Source organism: Phodopus roborovskii, unplaced genomic scaffold (genome assembly GCF_943737965.1).
Source record: "Phodopus roborovskii unplaced genomic scaffold, PHOROB, whole genome shotgun sequence".
NCBI lineage: Eukaryota > Metazoa > Chordata > Mammalia > Rodentia > Cricetidae > Phodopus > Phodopus roborovskii.
Window position 1 is genome coordinate 4,634,849 of NW_026126460.1, and position 20,678 is coordinate 4,655,526.

Below are 20,678 nucleotides of genomic sequence, written 5' to 3' on the forward strand. Positions count from 1 at the left end.
ACCTAGACATTTATGTGAGGGAGGCAGAAAAAAAATATCAGGATCACCTTATTTACCCCTGAAAAGTGTCTTTACCTGGGTCTTCAACATGGAATGACTTTCCATCCCAAGGAACTTTTTCTCCTAGGACTCCCCTCAGCAAGACTCCTGATACCATATTGCCAAATCTAAGACACAGAAACTTGTCTGAAGGTGGTTTTGGATCTTGGCGAAGCCAACAGTCCAGCACACCCACTCAGCCTGCCCACAGAGGATGCTCTGCCATGGACAACCTATCACTGACTCTCAGGGAACTTTCAAGCTTTCATCAAGAAAATCCATGTTCTTTTGTTTCCACTTCGTATGTAATTAGATGTTCATGAGAATCCCGTTCTAATACAATATTAACATACAGAAAAGAACATCTTAAGAGTTTAGTTGAAGTGTATTTTCCAAAGTAAGATTGGAAAATTCAGTCATTTCAGAAAGAGATTCAATTTTCTTTCCATCAATGTTACAATACTAGATAACATAAATAAAATAAAATGTCTTAACTCTTAGCTTCTAAAACAGTAGTCACTGTCTCATTGGCTTCACAATTTCATAAACACATGAGAAAGAAATATCCTCATTCCATTATTAACTTCATATATCTTTCCTGTTATTAACAATAGCACTAGTTTACAATGTGAACTAATGGAAAATTGTTTAAATCACCTAAAATAAGCATTCCTTTTATAAAAATTAAAGATACCCCCTTAAAACCTTGACTCCTTTATTGCTATTTGCTCCGGAGAAGAGGGGAAACATGGAGAAGGTGACCGTATGAAAGAAATGCCACTTTTTATTATACAACAAAAATTCCCTCCAAGGCAAAAAGATGCTATGCCAAGTTCCACCCAGAATTAATGTTTAGATTCAAACTGTAAAGTCCAGAAAGAAAAAAAAAAATACAGAACCACTAACAGACGCTTAAAGCACAGCCCTGTTAGGTTATGTAAATATAAAACTGAAAAACCTTTGAGGACAAAAGTATTTTAATGAAGGTGCTATTAACCAAACATACTGCACTGCATTCGATTTTAAGCTTTTTTGGATTGTTCAATATAAATTCCCCTCTGAAGGGGATTATTCCCAGGATAGACCAGGGCTTCTGGATCCTCCACCCTCTGATATACCAACAACTTAACCCTTCATGTTGCAGCTCATAGAAAGATCTTACCAATTAATGACCTCAAGAAAATGTTAGTCCCGTGTGTCAATGGAGTGCAAGCTTGGGCTATAACTGTGCTTGGGACCTTCAGAGCTTCACTATGAGAGGATGCTGGCCTAACCCCACTTTCATCACCAGGTTTGCAGGAATTGCATTGCTAGGTTTCCCAGTAACAAATCCAACCCAGAGTGGAAACTTAGCTACTTGGTGGCTGTCTGCGGCTATCCCCTCAGAGAAGTTACTAGTGTGGGCTGGGGGTGGAGGGGAGACAAATGTATGTATGTAATAGTTCACAGGACTGAGAATAAAAGCCAAATGCTCTGTGTTCACGTGACAGTCCACACTACCTGAGTAACAGCAGGTAAGGGGAAGCTGAGGAAGTCCAGGCTCCCCCAAGTGCAGGGAGAAGAAAGGCAAGCAGCTGTGGGTGGGCCTCAACCTTCCCTCCCCAGTTTAACTTCCTGAGGACTTAGAGAGGAGGAGCTGGTTGGGACCTCACTTAGCTCTTGCTTACATATGGCAAGCCATCATTTCTGTGGACATTTAGCTCCACAGGTTAAAAGGGGGTCACTTACACCTCAGGTAGAACTCAAGAAAATGTCACATCCTTAGGCAAAGTGCACACTTTCAGTGCCCAGGCACTCTCTCCGTGAACTTCCCAGGGAAGGCAAACCAATGCAGAACTCAGCTAATAAACACCACAGAAGACGAGAAGCACTCTGGTTATCCTGCATCATCTACAAGCCTAAAAACTTGTACACTGTGTGACAGGTCCACCTCATTTTTCTTACTGATGTTTTTATTATTCCTTCACTCAATTAAAGCAGAAATGGATATTGCATCTTCTGACTGTATAATTGTTATTGTAATCTGTTTTCGATCACTGCTTGGAAATGGGTCCAAAACAACATAAAGTCTCTACTGCCTCAGAAGACAAGCCATTTTCTTTTACTACAACACTTAAAGAGACATTTGTCATGTGGCTCTGTTACCATCTTTAGATTATGACAAAAGAAAGTTTTGTTCTATTAACCAAAAAAAAAAAAAATGTTCCAAAAACACAGCAATTTTAAGAGTTTTATATGAACACACTTTTCTAATAAGCTATCAGCAATATCAGTTTTGGCTTTCTTTAAATGTGTAAATACTAGAGCAGTGACATGCTTAATTTTCATGCTGATATAATCAGAAAAATATCAAAATATGGTTTCCTTTTTTACTGTATGCCTTTGGTCATTTCTCTGGAGTCCTGTGATTCTCTCTACAAAGACAACATTGTCTCACGTAAAATAAGACACTTAGTTATGATAGAACTGATACACGTGTTTTCTAGCTATGTCCCAGAACCAAGCAGGAACCTTCTGAAGGAAGAAAAGGATAAACTGCTCTAATGTGCTGAAGCCCCGGTTATTCCTGTGAATGCCTGAAAATTGCCTGTCCGACTTCAGTGCTTTAGAAAGCACTCTGTTATCTGGAATCCATTTTTACCCACATCTGTACAAGTCTTCATGCAAACAAAGACAGGCACCGAGGTCTGTGCAACCATGAGTGGGCATCAAACACTGCTGTAAAACATATCCACTTTTATAAGCAGCAGCTCTCCGCTGGCCTCTTCCTTTAGCTTTTAGCTTTCTTTTTTTTTTTTTTTTTTTTTTTTTGCGCTAATACCACAGTTTAATAACCAGCTGAGCAAGGACAGAACTCTGTTGTGATGATAAAAGGCAACTAGTTAAGGGGAGAAATCATTTCGCCTCATACAGTAACTAACCATATCAGGAACAAGTAAAACTGAAGAATATGCTTCCTCAGCAGGTTTTATTATTCTATGGATCAGACCAATAGCCAACAGATATGTCTACTGTACACTGCTCATGACTTGCTAGTAAATGTATTTCAAGGTTTAAATGGCTGACACTTTCATTAATTTACTTTTGGTTTGATTTGCTCTGCTCCGCTGTTTTGTTTTGTTTGCACTTTTATACATAGCTCTACCTAGTAATTATAATATCCACTAGATTTGTCTTTTTATTATTATCATTATTTTAGGTTATCAAAAATTAATGGGGATCTTTACATATATGTATCACTATACTCACCTTCAGGAACTTTCTTATGTTGGCTTTAGAGTTATAGATATTAATTTTAAAATACATGCCATAAATTCTGTTGCTATAACTGCACATCTAAAATATATTTATACATTTACAGCGTCTGATCTGACTTGTTGTTAATCTGCAATTAAGGAAAGCTTCACGAGTAACAGCCAGAGTAGATCCCACTTTCAAATGCCTCTATTGATTTTATCATAATTTTTAATCATTTGCAATTAATCAATAAAACAATCCTATTTGTAGAAAATTATATATAAATTGTAATTGTATTCCATGATTTTGAAAACTTTATCATGTAAGTTTTTGTTGTTACTAGTGCCTGTAGATTTTTGAGATCAAGTCTTGCTGTATGGCTCAGACTGGACAGGAACTCAATTATCTGGCCCAGACTGGCCTCAAACCCAGTATTCTCTTGCTTCTGCCTCCCAAGTGCTGATATTAATTACAGACGTAAGTCACCATGCCCAATGTCACAGAACATTTTTACTGAAACACCATGGTATGTCAGGCTTATGGAGTGTACCACATAAGGGAAAAAAATTCCCGGTTAGTTGCTCGACAACAATAAAAGATGTAACTTTTCTTCGGAAAATAAGAACAGCACAGTGGAGAAGCTACACCTGTGCCTTAAAAAAAAAAGAAAAGAAAAGAAAAGAAAAAAAAAGAAAAGAAAGCTCTGGAAGTCCCCATCTGACTTTTGTTTTAACTCACACCTCGACTGCACTCAGACACTCATGTTGTCCCTGGAGATGCCAGCCACTTTATCCACAGGCGGCGGGATGACAAATGCTCAGCGCTTAGAGATCTGTTTCTAAGACTTACACACTCTCACAATCTCTACTTTAAAATAGCAGAGATTCACAGCTCACCTTACTGGCTCACTAAATTAATGCTGAAGAGCCCTAATGACTGGAAATGAGGAAAGATCTATACAAATCAAAGCCAGAAGAGGAAAATCTTTCCTTTCTCAAATTGCCATTAAGAAAAATAAGGAAGCTAAAAGGCAAACTCTTTTTCATTTTTTCAGCTAAGTAGAAAGGTCCCCTACTTGAAACCATTTTAAGTCATTGCCCACCCCCCACCCTTTCAAAAAATAATGAGTTAAAATGTATGGGTTCAATCCAACATTTCACTGCTGTTCCTGTTCTCAGGGAGCAGGGGGAAGGGACCTGCTGCCAGAGCTTCAGAGATGAGAGTTTGGGCTGCTAATTTCCCGTTCACAAAATCTAAATTCTCCTTATGCATCTCCTACAACTCATGAAATAATATGAAACAGTATTATATCACTGCAAATTGAGACATTTTTATCAAAATAAAGAGTGATGATGCCAACATGTCATTTGTCATTTCCCACTTGTCACTTTTCACTGACAAACTGTTACACATACAACTTTTGTCAAATGCTCTGTCTTTAAATATGTTCCAAAATGCCATTGTACCTCAGTATCCGTCTAAAAAAGACAGTAGAAGTTACTACGTTACTACACATGTCTATAGAGCTTTTTAGAGCCTACTTATTAAATAAAAATATGACTATCTTAGTTATTTGCATGCTTCCTGCTATGAAAAATGGCTTTTGGCATCCTGAAATAAAAGAAGCTGTGTACGTAGTTTATATATCAAATGTGGAATTGTCCGTTTTAATGGTAAGAAACTGTATCAATTCTATCTCAACAGAAACCAAAACACAACTCCCAAATGATATATGTCTCCAAAGGAAATGGTACAATATGGAATATATGTAACTCTGCTAATGTAGCATAGCTCTTAAATATTCACATAAACTGGTTCTTCACTGATCTCTTGTTTCACAAAAGAAGAAGAGGAAGAGAAGGAAGAAGTGGAGGAAGCAGCAGCAGCAACAACAGTGTTTCAAATTACCAAAGTAAAGCCAGGGAGCCTCACAGCTGTCTCTACAGCAACACCAAAAAAAGAAAAAAACCATAGTCTTGCCTGAAATAGCTGGCTTTCTTGTCCTTAAAATTACTCAAATTTATATTCTTGGACATCTTATAAATGGTCATTAATCTATGTCCTCTTCCTATGGGCAAAGAGGAATTTTAAAAAAGGAAAAGAGAAAAGAGTCAATACAGGAAGGGTATCTAGGATGTACAAACAACCTCCAGGAAATGAAGGAACTGCTTATTTTCTGCACCAGTTAAAAAACAGATGCTTAAGGTACCTCTCTGTAGTTTTACACACACACACACACACACACACACACTGCGAGAGAGAGAGAGAGAGAGAGAGAGAGAGAGAGAGAGAGAGAGCGAGAGAGAGAGAGCAAGAGAGAGAGAGAGAGCGCACCACTGCAGCAGGTCTTCACTACATAATGGTCAGTAGATTTCTGCTGATGGAACATGAAACTTCCAAAATTACTTGAAACACCAAATTACACTCAGGACTTGAGGGGTGGATACCCTGTGTTCTGTTTAATGTGTATGTTCCATTGCATATATTTTTTTTAACCAAGTATGTCTTTATTTTAATAACAGGCCAAGGGCTAAAAACACTTTAGCGAAGAGCGATTTTTCTACCTCAGCAAAACTACAGAGGACACGTTAGCTTGTTAGATGACCCTAAAACCTAAGTTCATACTCTTCTTAAAAGATCTTGAATCTTTAAATTTACAATAGTAATAATAGTGTATATAGGAGAGGGAAGCTTTCTCTCTTGAAACATTGAGTCCTCCCTACAAACATATGCTGCAACTGCCAATGTACCTTATAGCATCGTCCTTGGAAACAGGAGCTCTCTCCATATTCCAGTGTTGACGATTCTCAGTATTTTATACATTACAATGTTATATAAATATCTGTAAGCTTCTTTCCTATCAACACTTCTTTCAGAAAGTACAATGATTGCTCCTCTACAGCTAATATTGGGTCTAAACCTGATCTGATCCTCATTTCCCTGACTCTTAATGGAAAAGGAAATGTTCCACATGTAGACAATTAAACTAACTGTTGTTGTAGTAGGTGATGTTTGGCTCTAAATGAGGTCCTGCCTAACAATCTTGCTCATGTTTGTGTCTGTTCAAATGCATCAAGTGTGTACTATAGATGATGCTTTCCCCTTGCAACAAGAAGGCTATGTGCTTGAGCGGGCCTGGAAGCAAGGGCAGCCATCTACTTCAGGCAGTTTTGCTATCAAGTAACCTCAGCCAGCAGTTCTCCAATAAAATCCAATTATCTTTACAGCAAGATGTTTTTCAAAAATAAGTAACTTTTTTCCAAGAAGGTACAGGTATTTCAATAAGACATCCACAATGTTTAAATTCCACCCCCCCAAAAAAGCTAGAACATTTAACACCCCCCCCTTTTAGAAACCATTAAAAAATCATACGAAAAAGAAAACACCAAAAAGATTGGTGATGTTTAACGCCTCCTATCAACAAATACACCATCTGGTATAGCCAAGTGCTGTCCATTCAGTTTAAATAAAGCTGTCTGAAAGTTCCTCTTGAAGCCAAACATTGAAAAGTGAAAATGCTTGTGTTAACAATGAATGGACACAACAACTCAGTGCTACTAAAGCACCACTGGCCCACCCCTTCCAGCAATCCAGGAGAAGGGCAGAGGCCTGACTGGCATCCTCTGTAGAGGAGTCCCAGGTCCCACTTTCATTTTGGGCTGTGTGTCCCCTGGCTGGCCGAGGCATTACACACAGAATTGTTTTAGGGGTTCAGGGTCATCTGATTCTCAGTTAATTCATCCTGAATAATCCCCTTTTTTCTATGTCTTCAAATAGATCTGTAAGTTTTAATCAACAATTTCGCAAATATAAATTTCCCCACCATTAATCATTCTTTTCCCAAGTCCTTATGGAGTGAATTACTAGCTGAGAGGGGACGCCAATTCAAGTAAGTGAATGTCACCCAGCAGGGATATAAAGCTGTCAACACCACAGGGCTCTTGCTTGTCTAAACTCTCTCCCAGCCTTCATATGTTTTTTAAAGAGATATTAGTCATTTTTTTTTCCTGAGGACCTTCTACAAAAGCTGACTGTCATATACATCTGAGCACTTCCATTTCTCTGCATGAATGCTTTGAAAACACAACATAAATAAAGAGCAGATACATCCTAGGAGACATGGAAAAGACAGAGCATGCTGACGGGCTGACCACATTGGAAACAAGGCACTGAGCTGGCTTAAGTTTCTTCTTAAAAAAATAACTTTAGAGACTGTGAGGGCACATCCACCCCTGCAACTGGTTCAAACCAGGCACTTCGTGAATGCCCCCCCTTTTTTATTAACATCTAAGTCTCATCAAAATCCTAACAAGCTCCCACTCTTTAAAAAGGAGAACAACAACAGAACTTACTCTTGCAGCCAACCAAAAACATTTATCTCTCCCTGCTTATCAAAAGCGGTGGGATAAATTGCTATTTTATTGAACAAGCAATTAATGTAATGATTTCCCCTATTTCTATGAGAACAAATTTCAGAGAGGACTCAAAAGAAACAAGGCATGTGCCCCGCAATACTGAGCTCTGTGTACGAATGTCCCTCTTCATGGCATGGGCAGAGTACAACAGACCCGAAAATAATAATAAATGATTCAGCTATAAATATTTTTGTAGTTATCTATGTTTGTTTTATAAAGAAAATTAAACAAAACATATAGCATGGTAGAAATACAATCTATTATATATTTACCCCATGTTAAAAGAAAAAAGTTTCAATTAGGAAGTATTTTTAACTAGAAATATACTCTGAACACTTTTTAATTTAAAATATACATTTTTAAAGGGCTTGGCTTTCCTCTAGTCTATATACATGATTAGAAGTTACAGAGAAATAAAATTATTAACATCTTGGTATACATGTGGCAACTTTATAAACTGAAGCCAACAAAATAATTATTAACATTCTATTGAAAACTTCTCAGTACAAAATTGTATATTCTTAAGTTATTATATTTTGAAGGTCTCTAAATTAATTTATTTCCAAAGAATCTATAATGCTAGATAGAATTGGCTTTCTTTAAAAGAATATTTAAAAGTCCACCATATACATATACACTCTTACTGTTAAATACTGTAAATGTTATGTGTTAAGGTAAAATGCCACCATTGCATTTCCAGCTTGGGAGGCATCTAATAGGACCCTCACTATTTCTAAATTAAGTGGAGCCTCCAAGGTGGTGAGTAGAGAAGTTTATTGAAATAAATATATTATTCTTCACAAAGGCAATGATTTTATTGTGAATCAAATTTAGAGCCCATGATCAAATGCAACTATAATTTCAGAAGATTTGCAAAGGGACTAACACTCCTCACTAAAGGTACCCTGATCAACAGACTGAGGCAGTTTCTTTCATAGTTCATTATGACACAAAAAAAACTTTGTTGAAGGGTAGCATGACTTCTAGCAGTTACATTGTACACCTTGAGGACTTCAGAGAGCTTAGAGCTTGCAGTAAAGTAACAAAAAGAGCCAGAAATGTCAGGTCTAAGATTTTTCTTATATAAAGGAGACTTTCAGAATACCCTTTCTCCAAGGATGTCTAAAACTGTTTCACCAGACATTAGCAGCATGCACAGCATCCCAAGCTCAGCCCTACCACATCTGTGATGTGTTTCTGTTCATTATGTACATATAGGTGATTACATATGGAGGCTGAAGTCATTGGTCCAGTCTTAGGAGAATGCACTCACGTTAAGACACAACCCCAAGTTAGAAAAGTGAGTTATAGTATAATTGGGGCCTCTCTCTCTCTCTCTCTCTCTCTCTCTCTCTCTCTCTCTCTCTCTGTGTGTGTGTGTGTGTGTGTGTGTGTCTTTCATCTCATTAAAAGTATATTTTCTTATCTCTAAATGGTACTATACAGAAGCCAAATCATATTTTCGAAACTAAAAATTGAGAGGGAGGCTCCTTCTCAAGGGAAATGGCCAATTTAAAGAATTAAGGTGAGCAATCCTTAATGTCTACCACAGAGAAAAATAGTAAAATATTTAAAAACAAAAAAGTGTCATCTTATTAAGTACATAGAGATGTTACAAACTAAGTATTTGCTCCAAAATTCAATGTACACCACGGACACGAGGGTGGGACCTTATCACCAAGCTTTACATGAATTTGTATCATTTTATGCTGGTCAATATAAAAAAATTACTTTAAACATGTTGCTGCTGGAAACATTTGGGTTGGTGGGAAATCTCAAGCATAATAAAATTAAAGGAATGATTTATCCCAAACAAAAAAGCCTGCATGCCATGTAAAATTGTACATTTCATATTTAATAGACAGCTAGTTGGCTGGTCTAAAACCCTCCAAAAAAATTTAGTACTTAAGTTTTTCTCTGATCCTATTTTGTAAGATTAGTTTACTAACCTCTTTTAAAGAAAGCATTTGTAGAAGTAATGAAAACATCAAAAGACTGTCTTTAAATAATATTTAAATTTGGGGTGGGAAAGCAGCAGGCAGCAAAATAAAGCTGCTTGCTATTTTTCACCCAATTCTCTAATTCCTAACAAAGTTACAAATGCCAGCGTCTAGACTCTGCAGGCAACTTCAACATCAAATCCACTAAGAACATAATGGATTTACAGTACTTCTGTTTTTCCTAGAACTTGTCTCTCAGCACTGCCCCAGCTACAAAAGAACACCAAAACCATCGCCCCTGCTCTAGCCTGATTCTCCTCCCTCTCTGTCCCACTAAAATACGAAGCATACAAAGCTCCAGCCCTAGAACAGATCCGAGGCAAGGCAAAGGAGTTAAACACGAAAGAGCTCTCTAGGAAAATCTAGAAACAGTTAGCTGGCTGTGACACAGACCTGCCAACACCTCGGTACACGGTGGCAAAGTGCCCAAAAAATGCCACCCTCTGGGTAAACCACTTTCTTGTTTTAACTCGAGATGCAGCTACTACCAGTTGCGGAGAGGCGACTAGGGCATTATTTGGCAACCTGGATTTGACTTCCTGTAATCCTACACCGAAACAGCCTAATCAACCTGAACCCTGACACCCAGGCCATTATCACTGGGCCTCCGGCTGCGCGCACCTCCCAGCTCCGGGCTGTTACCTCCCACGGCCTTGGCCACAGCGCCGTTGGGCCTCCCGCGGGCTCCCATAGGGCTGCCGTTCTGCTCCAGCCGGGCCACCTTCACCGGGGGAGGCCCCTTGACGTCGGGGCTGCCGCTCCTTCGGTCGGGGCTGTCCCGCAGACACGGGCTCTCGCTCCGCCGCTCCATGCTGCTCCGATTTGGAGACAAAGTTCCCACCGGCAGGTCACAATAAAACGCGCAGGGACCTAGGGAGGGGGCGGAGGGGAGGGAAGGGGGAGGGAAAAAAAAAGAGGGAAAACCGCTCACACACGTGATAGACGATCAGGCCAGTGGCAGAGCGCTACACCGCAGCCACACAAACTTCCTCCCACGCTTCAGAAGGGTCTCGAGGTAGCGGGTCCCAATCTTACACTGGAGGCCGCAAAGCTGCCCAGCACTTAAGGTACTGAGACCTGCTCAGCTGCAGGTCCCAAGAGTTAGCCCTCAATGACACAGACAGAGTCACAGCTCATAGCGCTTAGCAGTGCTCCATTCATAGCGGGCAGCACTGGCATTAGCCCATCTCTGATGGCGAGCCCCCCGCCCGCCCCCCCACTTGTGGGGGTGGGGGTCGGGGTTTTGAAATGAGAGATCTTCAGAGCAAGAGGTCCCACCCGGCCTGGGAGGGAGCCAGGACATACACGGATCCTTAAGCAAATTAATTGCTTGATAAATGCGCTGTGAATGGCCAGGCAGGAGCCAAAGACTTGATCTATGGATCTATGAAATCCCCGCTTTTTACCTTTATGGATCAAGTACAAGATTACACTTGTATACACATACACACACACACACACACACACACACACACACAAATCAACTATAATTCCACAGGAATGAGCATCTCAAACACTTTGAGGTTTGTAGACTATCCTCCACCACAAGATTACAATTATTTCGAAGTATTCTTATCTTCATTTGATCTTGAGTGCTTTTTAAAAAGCCAATAAACATAAAGCATAAAGAAATTTTGATTATCCGGTGCAGGAGCAGCCCTCATTAGTACTAATTTCTAAATCTGGGAAGTTTTTCTCCGGGGTTCCTAGGCGGGCAGCGCTCCACACAATTCTCTGCACTCTGCAATTTTGGAGGAGTGACCCGAGGAAGGGAAAAACACCTGATGAAAGGCGTCCCAACTGTCACTGGTACCCGCAAGAGGAACCCCCAATACACCTGGGGCACTGAGAATCCTCCAGAGCGATTTGGACGCGGGAGTAGCCGAAGTGCCACGGGTTGAAAAGACAAGGTGGAGATGACAGAGAGAAGGAAGAATGTGAGAGATGTAGGGAGTGTGCCAAGGGTACCGAGAGAGGGTTCCACCACACTTCCCGGCTTTGCCTAGGGCGCGGGAGAGCCAAGGCCGGGAACAGCGGAGGAACTTAGCGCGCCCCGGGCTTCCAGAACTCCGGACGCCGCGCGGGAGCCCTAGCCCAGCGTACTTACTGCTCACGGTCTGTCTGAAACTTGGCTGGCTGGAGCTCTGTCCATGGAGCAAAAGTAGAGAATCCAGGGTGGAAAGTTTCTGGTGATTTGCGGTGTTGTCCTAGTCTTCCTTCTCTTTCCTCTTCCCCCTTTCCTTTTCCTCTTTCCCGGGTCCTAGCGTTTAAGGTCCTGGGTCAGGGTGTCTTCTGTTCGGAGATGGTTGTTATGATGATGGGGGGGGGGGGGTTGAGGGAGGAGGAGGAGAGGGAAAGGAGGACTCCTCCTAAGGGGCACGCGAGCGAGCGGGGGAGGGGACAGCGGAGGAGGGGGAGAGAGGGGGCTGAAAGAGCCTTTCACACCTTCGGGAAGGAGACCCGTTCTGGAGAGAAAGGGCTGAGGACTGGGAGGCTGCGGCGGCTGCCGGCTCGTACCGTCACTACTCGAGAGGAGGCGCGGCCGGAGCCGCGGGGACCGTGCCACCAAGAGAGTGGAAGGCGCGGAGACCCCGGACCGTGCGCAAGAGAAAACGCAGCGGCCGCCTAAGCTGTCACCTCCAACCTCTCCCCTCGCGGCCGCCTCTGCCAGAAGCCAGAGCTGGACTCACTGACAAGCCGCAGAGAGACACACTGAGAGGGAGATGATTATTAGTTGCGTTGAGTCATCAGGCAAAGTGAGTCCTTTTGGGTTGTCCTCGGTTTCCGATTTCTCCCCCTCCCCCTTTCGGTCCCCAGATCTAGCGCCTTCAAAATAATAATTTGGGGTGGGGGTAGGGGAAGTCTCTGGGTTATTTCGGGATGGGAATGGGGGGGACGGATCTAAACCCAAGCCAGACTGGTCCACCGCAAGGAAGGAGGGGAGTGGGGGGCGGGGAGGAGGGCTGGGGAGGTTGCGGGGGGAGGGGGGCCCCGCCTGGCAGGAAATTAAACATCAATCAATCAATCGCTGTGAGCACGGCGACCCAACGAGCAGGGCTGCGGAGGAGGCATAGGGATAGGCGAAGGGGTGGGAGGCAGGGAGAAAGGAGGAAGGGGAGAGTCGGCGGTGGGAGCGGGGTGGCAAGGACCTCATGCACCGGGCGACGAAGGACGGATGGCTGAGGACTGAGTGCGGCGCGAGGCGGTGGCCACGGCCGGCGGATGGGTGCGTCTGGGCGCTGACGAACGCCAGGGCCCAGGGTCTGGTCCTCCTCCTTGTGGCAAGTCCAGGGAGCAGCCGCCTCGCCCAGCCCCTAGGCGCACTCGTCCCGGCGCGCAGGCAGAGGCGACAGGGCAGGCGCTCGGTGTCGCGGCTCGCCGCAGAGGCGCTGACTGGCGCGCGGGAGGCGGCAGGCGCTGTCTCGTTTCTAGGCTCTGCTAACTACGCCGAGTACTTTCGACTTTGGAGATAGGAGGGCGATCGCCTCCCCCACCCACCGCCTCCGCCCACCACACACCGCCTCCGCCCCTCGGAGCAACTTTTCTCCGTGCGGGCGAGCTCCGGGGCTGCTCTGAGCCGACCGGTCCGGCCCGCTGCGCTCCCGGGCGCGCGTGAGGAAGGCCGCTTCTCTTTCCGATCGGGCGCGGCTGCGGGTCCGAAACAATAGCCCGGGTGTCCCGAACGCCTGGAGCGAGCCATCGCCCGCCGGGCTGTGGGTGGCACCGGAGAGAGGGTTGCTCGGTGGGCGCAGGCTGGGATGCATCCCTGCCACTCTGGCCACGCGGGCGATGTCGTGAGCGCCACTGCTCCGGCCGCCCGGAGGCCAGGACGCGATGCCGGCTGGGGCTGAGCGCCCTCGGGTAGCGCCATTGGGGCTCCCGAAGACAACCGAGTTCGGGAGCGAGCAGAGCCGAGCCGTGGGGACCCAGTCTGTCCCCCGCGAGCGAGGCCGTGCCGACGCGTCCCCAGCTAGTCCCTCTGGGGCTTAGGAGCTGCAAACTTTTGCCGACTCCCGCGGCCCTAGCCTCCCGGCTCCCGCCGCGGTGCTCGTTTAAGGTGGCGCGAGCACTGCCCGCCCAGACCCGGCTGCGGGCCGCGCTTTTGTCTTGACGGCCCGGCTCGGTAGCGGACCTCCTTAAGAATAAGCACGTGGGCAGGGGCCGCGGCCCCGGCGAGGTGCCTGCAGCGTCGGGCGTCTGTCAGCCCCTGGGACCTCCGAGGAGATAAATGAATCAGTCCTCTCCGGTCTTCGGGCCGGCCAGAGGAGCCCCTTGAACCGGCGGCACCTCCAGTCCCTCCTGTGCACCGGGGTCCCCCTGCTGAACCCCAGGACCCCAAGGACGCAGCTTTCGTGGGTCGCCAGAGCCACTAGTCCCCCTTAAGAAGCGTTGGCTGTACGGCGGCGCCAGAGGGCCAAACTAAATTCGGTTTCGGGAAACGCGCTTGGGGCAATTCTCTAAATCCCGGCCTTGAGCTGGGCCGGTGGAGGTTGCTTCTGAGAAGAGTGCTGGAGACCAGGCTGCTGTCCAGTCGCTTTGTCACTCCCCCCACCACCACCACCCCTAACGCCTCAAGGGCCCCAAGCTCAAGGCCAGCGAGGCCCGAGGGCTTCTGGAAGAAAAAGGGTCCCTAAAACGAAACCTGTCTTTGGCCTAGATCTGGGTGCCCAGAACTCGGTGAGTCCCACTCTGAGGAGCCACCCATCAACTTCACCAGAAGCCCAAGGCGACTGGGGAGGTGAGCCGCGCAGAGGGAAGGCAAGCAGGGTAGTAATCCTCCGCGGACCCACTACAGTTTTAGGAAGCCTTTTCGTTTCCCTGTTTTGTTTTTGGTTTTTGGTTTTTGTTCTTTTTCATCCACAAATTCTATGCCCCACCAACAAGACCAGCCAAAGGGGCAGAGAAAATTTGAAGCCCGTGAAAGCAAAGTGACTCAAGTAAATCAGCCCGTGAAGGTAGCAAAAAGAGTTTTGGAAGCAAAGAAAGAAACTGTAAGTTGATCGACAAACTTTAAAAAAAAAAAAAAAACATCTGTAGTAGCATATCGAAATGAGAAAGGGGTGTTTCAAACCTTAACTGTCACTGTCAAACTTAGCCCATTTTTAAAATGAGCAATGCATACACCTTATTTACATATTAACAATAATAAGTCCCAGGTTTCCTTTCTTACCTTGGTGTTGGAACTGCGGAATCCACCTCTAGCCCAGTGACCACGAACTAAGAAGAATTGATGATAGTAAAACTTCAACACTTCTGGAAAAAAATGCAAATCGTTTAGTGGTGATCTTTTTGGTCTGATTCGTCAGTATTATTATATCTGATGATGCGAATGGCTGGAACGATTCTATCCTAAGTCATTAATGAGCTATTTTATAAAAATCACAGTCGGAAAAATCTTTCTTTGCATTTTCCTAAGGATCACTTCGCTAACCTCATAGGCTTGTGTCAACAGGATGATCATGGACTTCAGCTACACACTCTTATAAACTACACGCCAGTATTGTTAATCAGTTAATATTTTATAAAGCGTAAATATTTCATTATGGTTTGAAGGGAACTATTGATTCTAAATTATTAAAAACCCCAGAAAGTCTATTTAAATAAAGTATACAATTAAGTACAATTAAATGTGCATTGTAGATAGATTCTACACCCTTTCAAATGCATTATTTTTCTTGTCTATTTTTTATAATGAAAAGAAGACCTACCATTTGGAACAAAAAAAATGTCCTAAGTTATTTAAAATTACATTTAAAAATAAATAAATTACATTTCATATGCATAAAATGTCAAATTCGATGTCATTACCAAAATTGTACTTTGAATGTTGGCACATTTATTTTTAGTAAAGCATTTTTCAAATTTCTCTCATTTCACAAAAGGAGGATTCTAGAAAGTTTTGCCAAGTGTGAATTTTTCTCTTTAGTTTTGTCCCTAATACAGGCCTTTTCTGTTTCAAGTTACATATGCTTTTCCCAACCCAGTTTTGTCATTGACCTCATTCCAACTAAAGCAATTATTTCAAATGCTTCTAATTTCTACAGTAAGATATATTTTAAATAATACTTGTAAAACTTTTGTCAGTTTAAAAATAGTAAATAAATATATTTGATGATGATTCAAAAAATTGTTTGGTTTCATTTTGTATTCCCTAGGATGGTTTAGTTCCAAACATTTTTTGAAACAGATAACGCTTTTCAAAAATGCTTTAAGTACATTTGCCTTTTTAAATAAATAGTTCAACACACACACACACACACACACAGGATTAAGAAACAGTTTCCCCCATGTTCAGAATGCGAAGTTGGGGGTGGGGTGTGTTTCCTCAGTTTGCTTCTGTCCTACATTTTTTGAGGGGGGGGGGGCTCTACACAGACTTTTCTAGGATTCTCCTGGCCCTAATTTTCCCCGTATGTTATGTAGTCAAAGGTCGCCTATCTTTCACAACCACACTGTTATTTTTATTTATTTATTTATTTTAAGCAACAACAAAAAGGAAAGGAACTTCTAGGCTGGGGTTTTATGCGCATAGTTATTTCTTTCCAGACTGTTTTTTTCTTTCTTCCCAGGCCTAAATCCTCTTATGGCCTGCACTTTCAATGGCAATGGTGTTTGATTCCTCCTCTGAGGTGTTGGCCCTGTGGGTCCTCAGACCAGGTAAAGCCTCCGTGGCATGCTGACTGTGGACCACCTAGGCCCCGCTGCCCTGCTAGGACATAGAGCGCCAAGCTCACCGCACTTGAGCTTTCTGGCTGCCGGCTCTGAAGGTCTCAAGGCCCGGCATTTAGCTCTAGCCTCTGTGGCTCTCAAATCTGGTCACTCAGGCAAAAGAGCCTTTCCAGAGGTACACTGCCTCTTATGGAACCCTGAAAGTTTGTGCTGATTTTTTCCTTCCACCCTAGGACACTCATTTAAAACTTCCTGGGAACTGCTGCCTTCAAAGCTTTTGATGGCCATTAATGGCTTCTAGGAACCAAAAATGGGTCAAATGCTTCTCCAGTGGTTGGCTCCACTAGGGACGGGGAGGCAGGGGTAGTCATTTCTTTCTAAGGATGCGGTGTCATGTCTGAAGCCAATTTCTGTTTCAGACTGTCCGTGGAAAGTTAAGCGACCAACACTTTAAAAGCCGCTGCGTTTATAGTGCCAATCCAGTGAGTCAAGTGGACTAGGGACCTGAGGCCAGGGTGCAAAAGAACCAGGACGACCCTGGAAAGAAGGGCAGGCTCTTTTTCAGACTACTCTGAGGACTGACCAGTGCGCAGGGCCAGGGGACGATTACTTCGCTATCACCCAGCTTGCTGCAGAGCCCAAGAGATTAGTCCTTGCCTAGCAAAAATAAAAGGACTCTTAAGTTTCCCCAGCCACTGCTGTAGGGGTCTAGGTGTGGGCCATGTGTGAGGGGGGCAGCCTAAGAGGTGGTGGGATTCTCCAAAGGGCCTCAGGGGAGCATGCCGCTGAGGCCTGGTCAGAGATGAGCCCCCAGGAAGCAACTTATTGGGGAAGGGTGGTGGGCAACTAGTCCGTGGGAGAGGAGCTGCCAAGGTGTCTGGGAGTTGGAATGAATTTAGGGCAACCTACTCTGCCAAAGCCCAAGAGACAGAGTACTCCCAGAACTGTGGCAGGGAAGCCCTTTGGTTTTCTGACTGAGGTCCTGGGTGACACAAAAGCCTGTGGTATGGTCCCTGCTCCTAGAAGGAGGGTAGAGAAGGGACAGGTTTCAGAGCCAGGCGAGTCCTTGGATGAAGGTTTGATGTCAGGTTCGGGTGGGAAGGCCACGGGCACCGCTGGCGACACAGGATAATTTCTCTCCACGCCAGGGCTGGCTCCCAGAACCCGACGTTCTTTTTCGGTGTCTTAAAAGGTAGTTCTCCTGCCACAGCAACCCAACGAGAAAACAACTGCCGGCTAATGAGGTCCAAGTGTAGAAATCTACTATAAATGATGGAAATTAAAGAGGCAGGAGGAGGGAGAAAAGGCCAAAGAAACTGCCTCGGCCACTCGTTCCCACCTTGGGGCTGCGCGCGCTGTGCTATTTTCCTCTCGGAAACACCGTTCCAGACCGAGGAATTCCGACCCAAAGGGAAGTGCTAGAGGCCAAGGCCAGTAGTCAAGGTCCCTCCACCTTCAAGACCAGGTCACTGCCAGGGTCCCCGCCCAGAGCACAGGCGAAATCTCCCTACAGCGCCACCGCGTGGGCTGCCACTAAAACCAGCTGAGCCGCTGGAGCTAGCCCTTCCGCAGCGCCGAGAATCCTCAGGTTAATGAGGCGCGGAGCGGGTGCGGTCCCTGGCCTAGCAAATCGCCAGACCACCCAACACCAAGGCGCGACCGCGCACGCAAAACATCCTTGCCTGCAGTTGTCCTCTGTCTCTTGTAATGAAAACTACTACTAAAAAGTGCCAGGCATGTCATTAAATCTTCGTCCCTAACTCCCGGCAGATCGACCCGCACTACCCCTAGCCCAGGGCTGAGATCTCAGGCCTTTAGATGCTAGGCGGTCCTAGCCAGAGCAGTCGAAGGAACACACTAGATCCGGGCCTTCCTAAGCTTGAAACTCCCAGAGAAGCTGATAATAGCTAGCATGCAAAGTCCTGGGCACATGCTGGGACCACGGATGAGACGCAAAGTCGGTATATCCGCTTAGGGGACATAGCAAACTTCCATGGCTAGAGCTTTCACTTTCCGCAGGGTTTCAGGAAGGCCCCCAGACACCAGCTTAGCCCATTAAGACTTGACATTCGAATTAAAGTCCAGGTGGCTGAGATGCCTCATCCTGGGACTCAGTCCTGTTCACCCGCGGTGCCTTCCCTCGGTGTCGTGAGAAGGACAAGCCCAGCAGAGCTGGCCATCACCTGGCTCCTTTCTGAAGTTACATCTAGATATGAGAGTCCCCATAAATAGCTTAGAGGACTTGGCTAGGAAGGGTTTTTGTTTTTGTTGTTGTTGTTGCTGCTGCTGCTGTGGTTTTAATAAATTCAATTCTCTACCCACCCCTTCAGTCACACACATACACAAACACATACACAGTGGAACTGGCTATTGAAAGCAATCGCTGACCCAGAAAGGTGTAAATCCACCTAGTGCCCACCCCAATTATAACAGGAGCGCATCCTGGACGCCTGAAACGGCGGATTCCATGCCAGTCCAGATCCGGCTCTTTGGGACCAGTGACCAGCGACACCCAAGATGTGTCTCTGCAGTCGGGAGAGCTGAATTAGGGCACTCCGTGACCACTTGGCCTGCTTTCCCACAGCAGCAGCGGTGACTGGTTCATTTCTGATGCCTGGCACCCGTGACCATCTGACCATACCGAGCCTGACACCCCTGGTCAAGTGGCTCACCTCAGCAATCTGCTCTTGCTTTCGCCCCTCTTGCCCAGTCCCTAGTGAGAAGTGGTAGATCAACACGGCGGCGCCGACGTTGGCTGCTCACCTCCAGAGGCCAAGGAAGGTGCCCTAGGCGTCGCAGGTCCAGCCCCGGGCTGATTTAAATAACTAATAAGCTCAGAGAAATTTTACGAGGGGAACTTTTCCTTTTAGTACCAATAAAGCATAGTAATTGGATTTGTTGGTTACCTAAGTTCTCTCTCTCTCTCTCTCTCTCTCTCTCTCTCTCTCTCTCTCTCTCTCCCTCTCTCCCTCTCCCCCTCTCCCTGTCCGTCTCCTCTCTCTCTCTCTCTCTCTCTCTCTCTCTCTCTCTCTCTCTCTCTCTCTCTCTCTCTCTCTCTCTCTCTCTCTCCTCCCCATTTTCAAAAAAATGGGCGACCTCGTTTGGTGTATGCTAGTGTGAATGTGGGAAAGTTGTTTGTTTTCAAAGCCCATTGCGTACAGAACAAACATGATTGCGCTGAGGAGCGGAGAATTTTGAAAGGTGAACTGTGATTATTTCGGAAAAGAAAAATCGCACAAGAAAAATAGAAGAGGAGGAATGGTCCTTTTTATGTGACAGGGAAAACCCGCACCGCTTCATCTTTTAACTAATTTTCACTGCATTCTAACTGGTAGATTTTAGTGATAACTTGGTTTTAGCAAAAATTCTATGCCATTGCACAATTTAAACTTTTTGCTTCTAACCATTTTCGAGTATGCCTTTCCCATCTGTGAATTAAGCCTTGATTTTTAAATCAAGTTAATTGTTTACAGCCAATTAACTAGTGTCTTTGGGGTTGTATCCACCTATACAAAAATCTTGGAAAATAAAAATGATCTCAGAGCGGTTTTCACTAAACATGTGGGTCTTGTTTGTTTTGTTTTTCTTCTTTTTTCACATAGAGATTAAAGACGGAATTTTAAAACAACAACTTGGAAATATGTTGTGCTAAAATTTACCTGAAGTAAAATTCTTCCTCAAAGGCGGCATAGTTGCTGTCTACAGATGGCAGCCTAACGAAATGAAAAGCATTTGGGGCATCGAATTATTAATAGGATCGGATGTTAAGTAGACAGAGAAAGTTAATTTTAAAAAAAAAAATTTACAGGAGGCAAAGTGTAGGCTCCTGAAGTTACCAGTTGTATCTCCTGTGTTTTCACTGTACATGGGGGAAATTTTCCTTTCCACTGTTAGCTGTGAAATTGACAGGCTCTCTTTGTTCCAATGGTTTTAAGCTGCGAGACCTGAAGTCTGTGGAGTGTTGCCTCGGTCAGGTAACTTCCGGAGAAGTAGGGTTATTCACAGATAGACCCACCCCTTTTCACATTCCAGGAGGAAAGGGGCGTCCCGCTGACCTTTGGAGACTCTGCCCTCTTTATCCAGAGGCCCGCAACACCAGGGTGCCTAGCCTTCTCGCCCTTTTGAAGATTTCCCCAGCCACTGCTGCTCAGCTACAGTCAACTCCAGCGCATCCTGAGGCTCTGGTGAACGTGTATTTCTTCTGGCTTTCAAAGGGGGTTACTCGAAAACATCTCGCCCTTCCATTGGCTCTCCACCAGGCTCCTGCAAACACCCATCACCTCCAATTGTCTCATCTTCTCCAGTACCCACTACCGTG

The 20,678-nt window shown here is 44.9% G+C and overlaps 1 protein-coding gene across 2 annotated transcripts in view; it reads right to left on the reverse strand.

Moving 5' to 3' along the window:
• Satb2 (SATB homeobox 2) overlaps positions 1-12,002 on the reverse strand; it is a 164,582-nt gene extending 152,580 nt beyond the window's left edge. Inside the window, exons 1-2 of one of the 2 annotated variants that reach the window (XM_051190227.1) lie at positions 11,799-12,002; positions 10,313-10,561 (exon numbers count right to left, since the gene is read on the reverse strand). In XM_051190227.1, coding sequence (XP_051046184.1) covers positions 10,313-10,502 — 190 coding nt within the window. In that variant the 5' untranslated portion in view covers positions 10,503-10,561; positions 11,799-12,002. The remainder of the gene's footprint in view (positions 1-10,312; positions 10,562-11,798) is intronic. The other variant, XM_051190228.1, reaches the window with a different exon arrangement.
• Between the last annotated feature and the right edge of the window lie 8,676 nt (positions 12,003-20,678).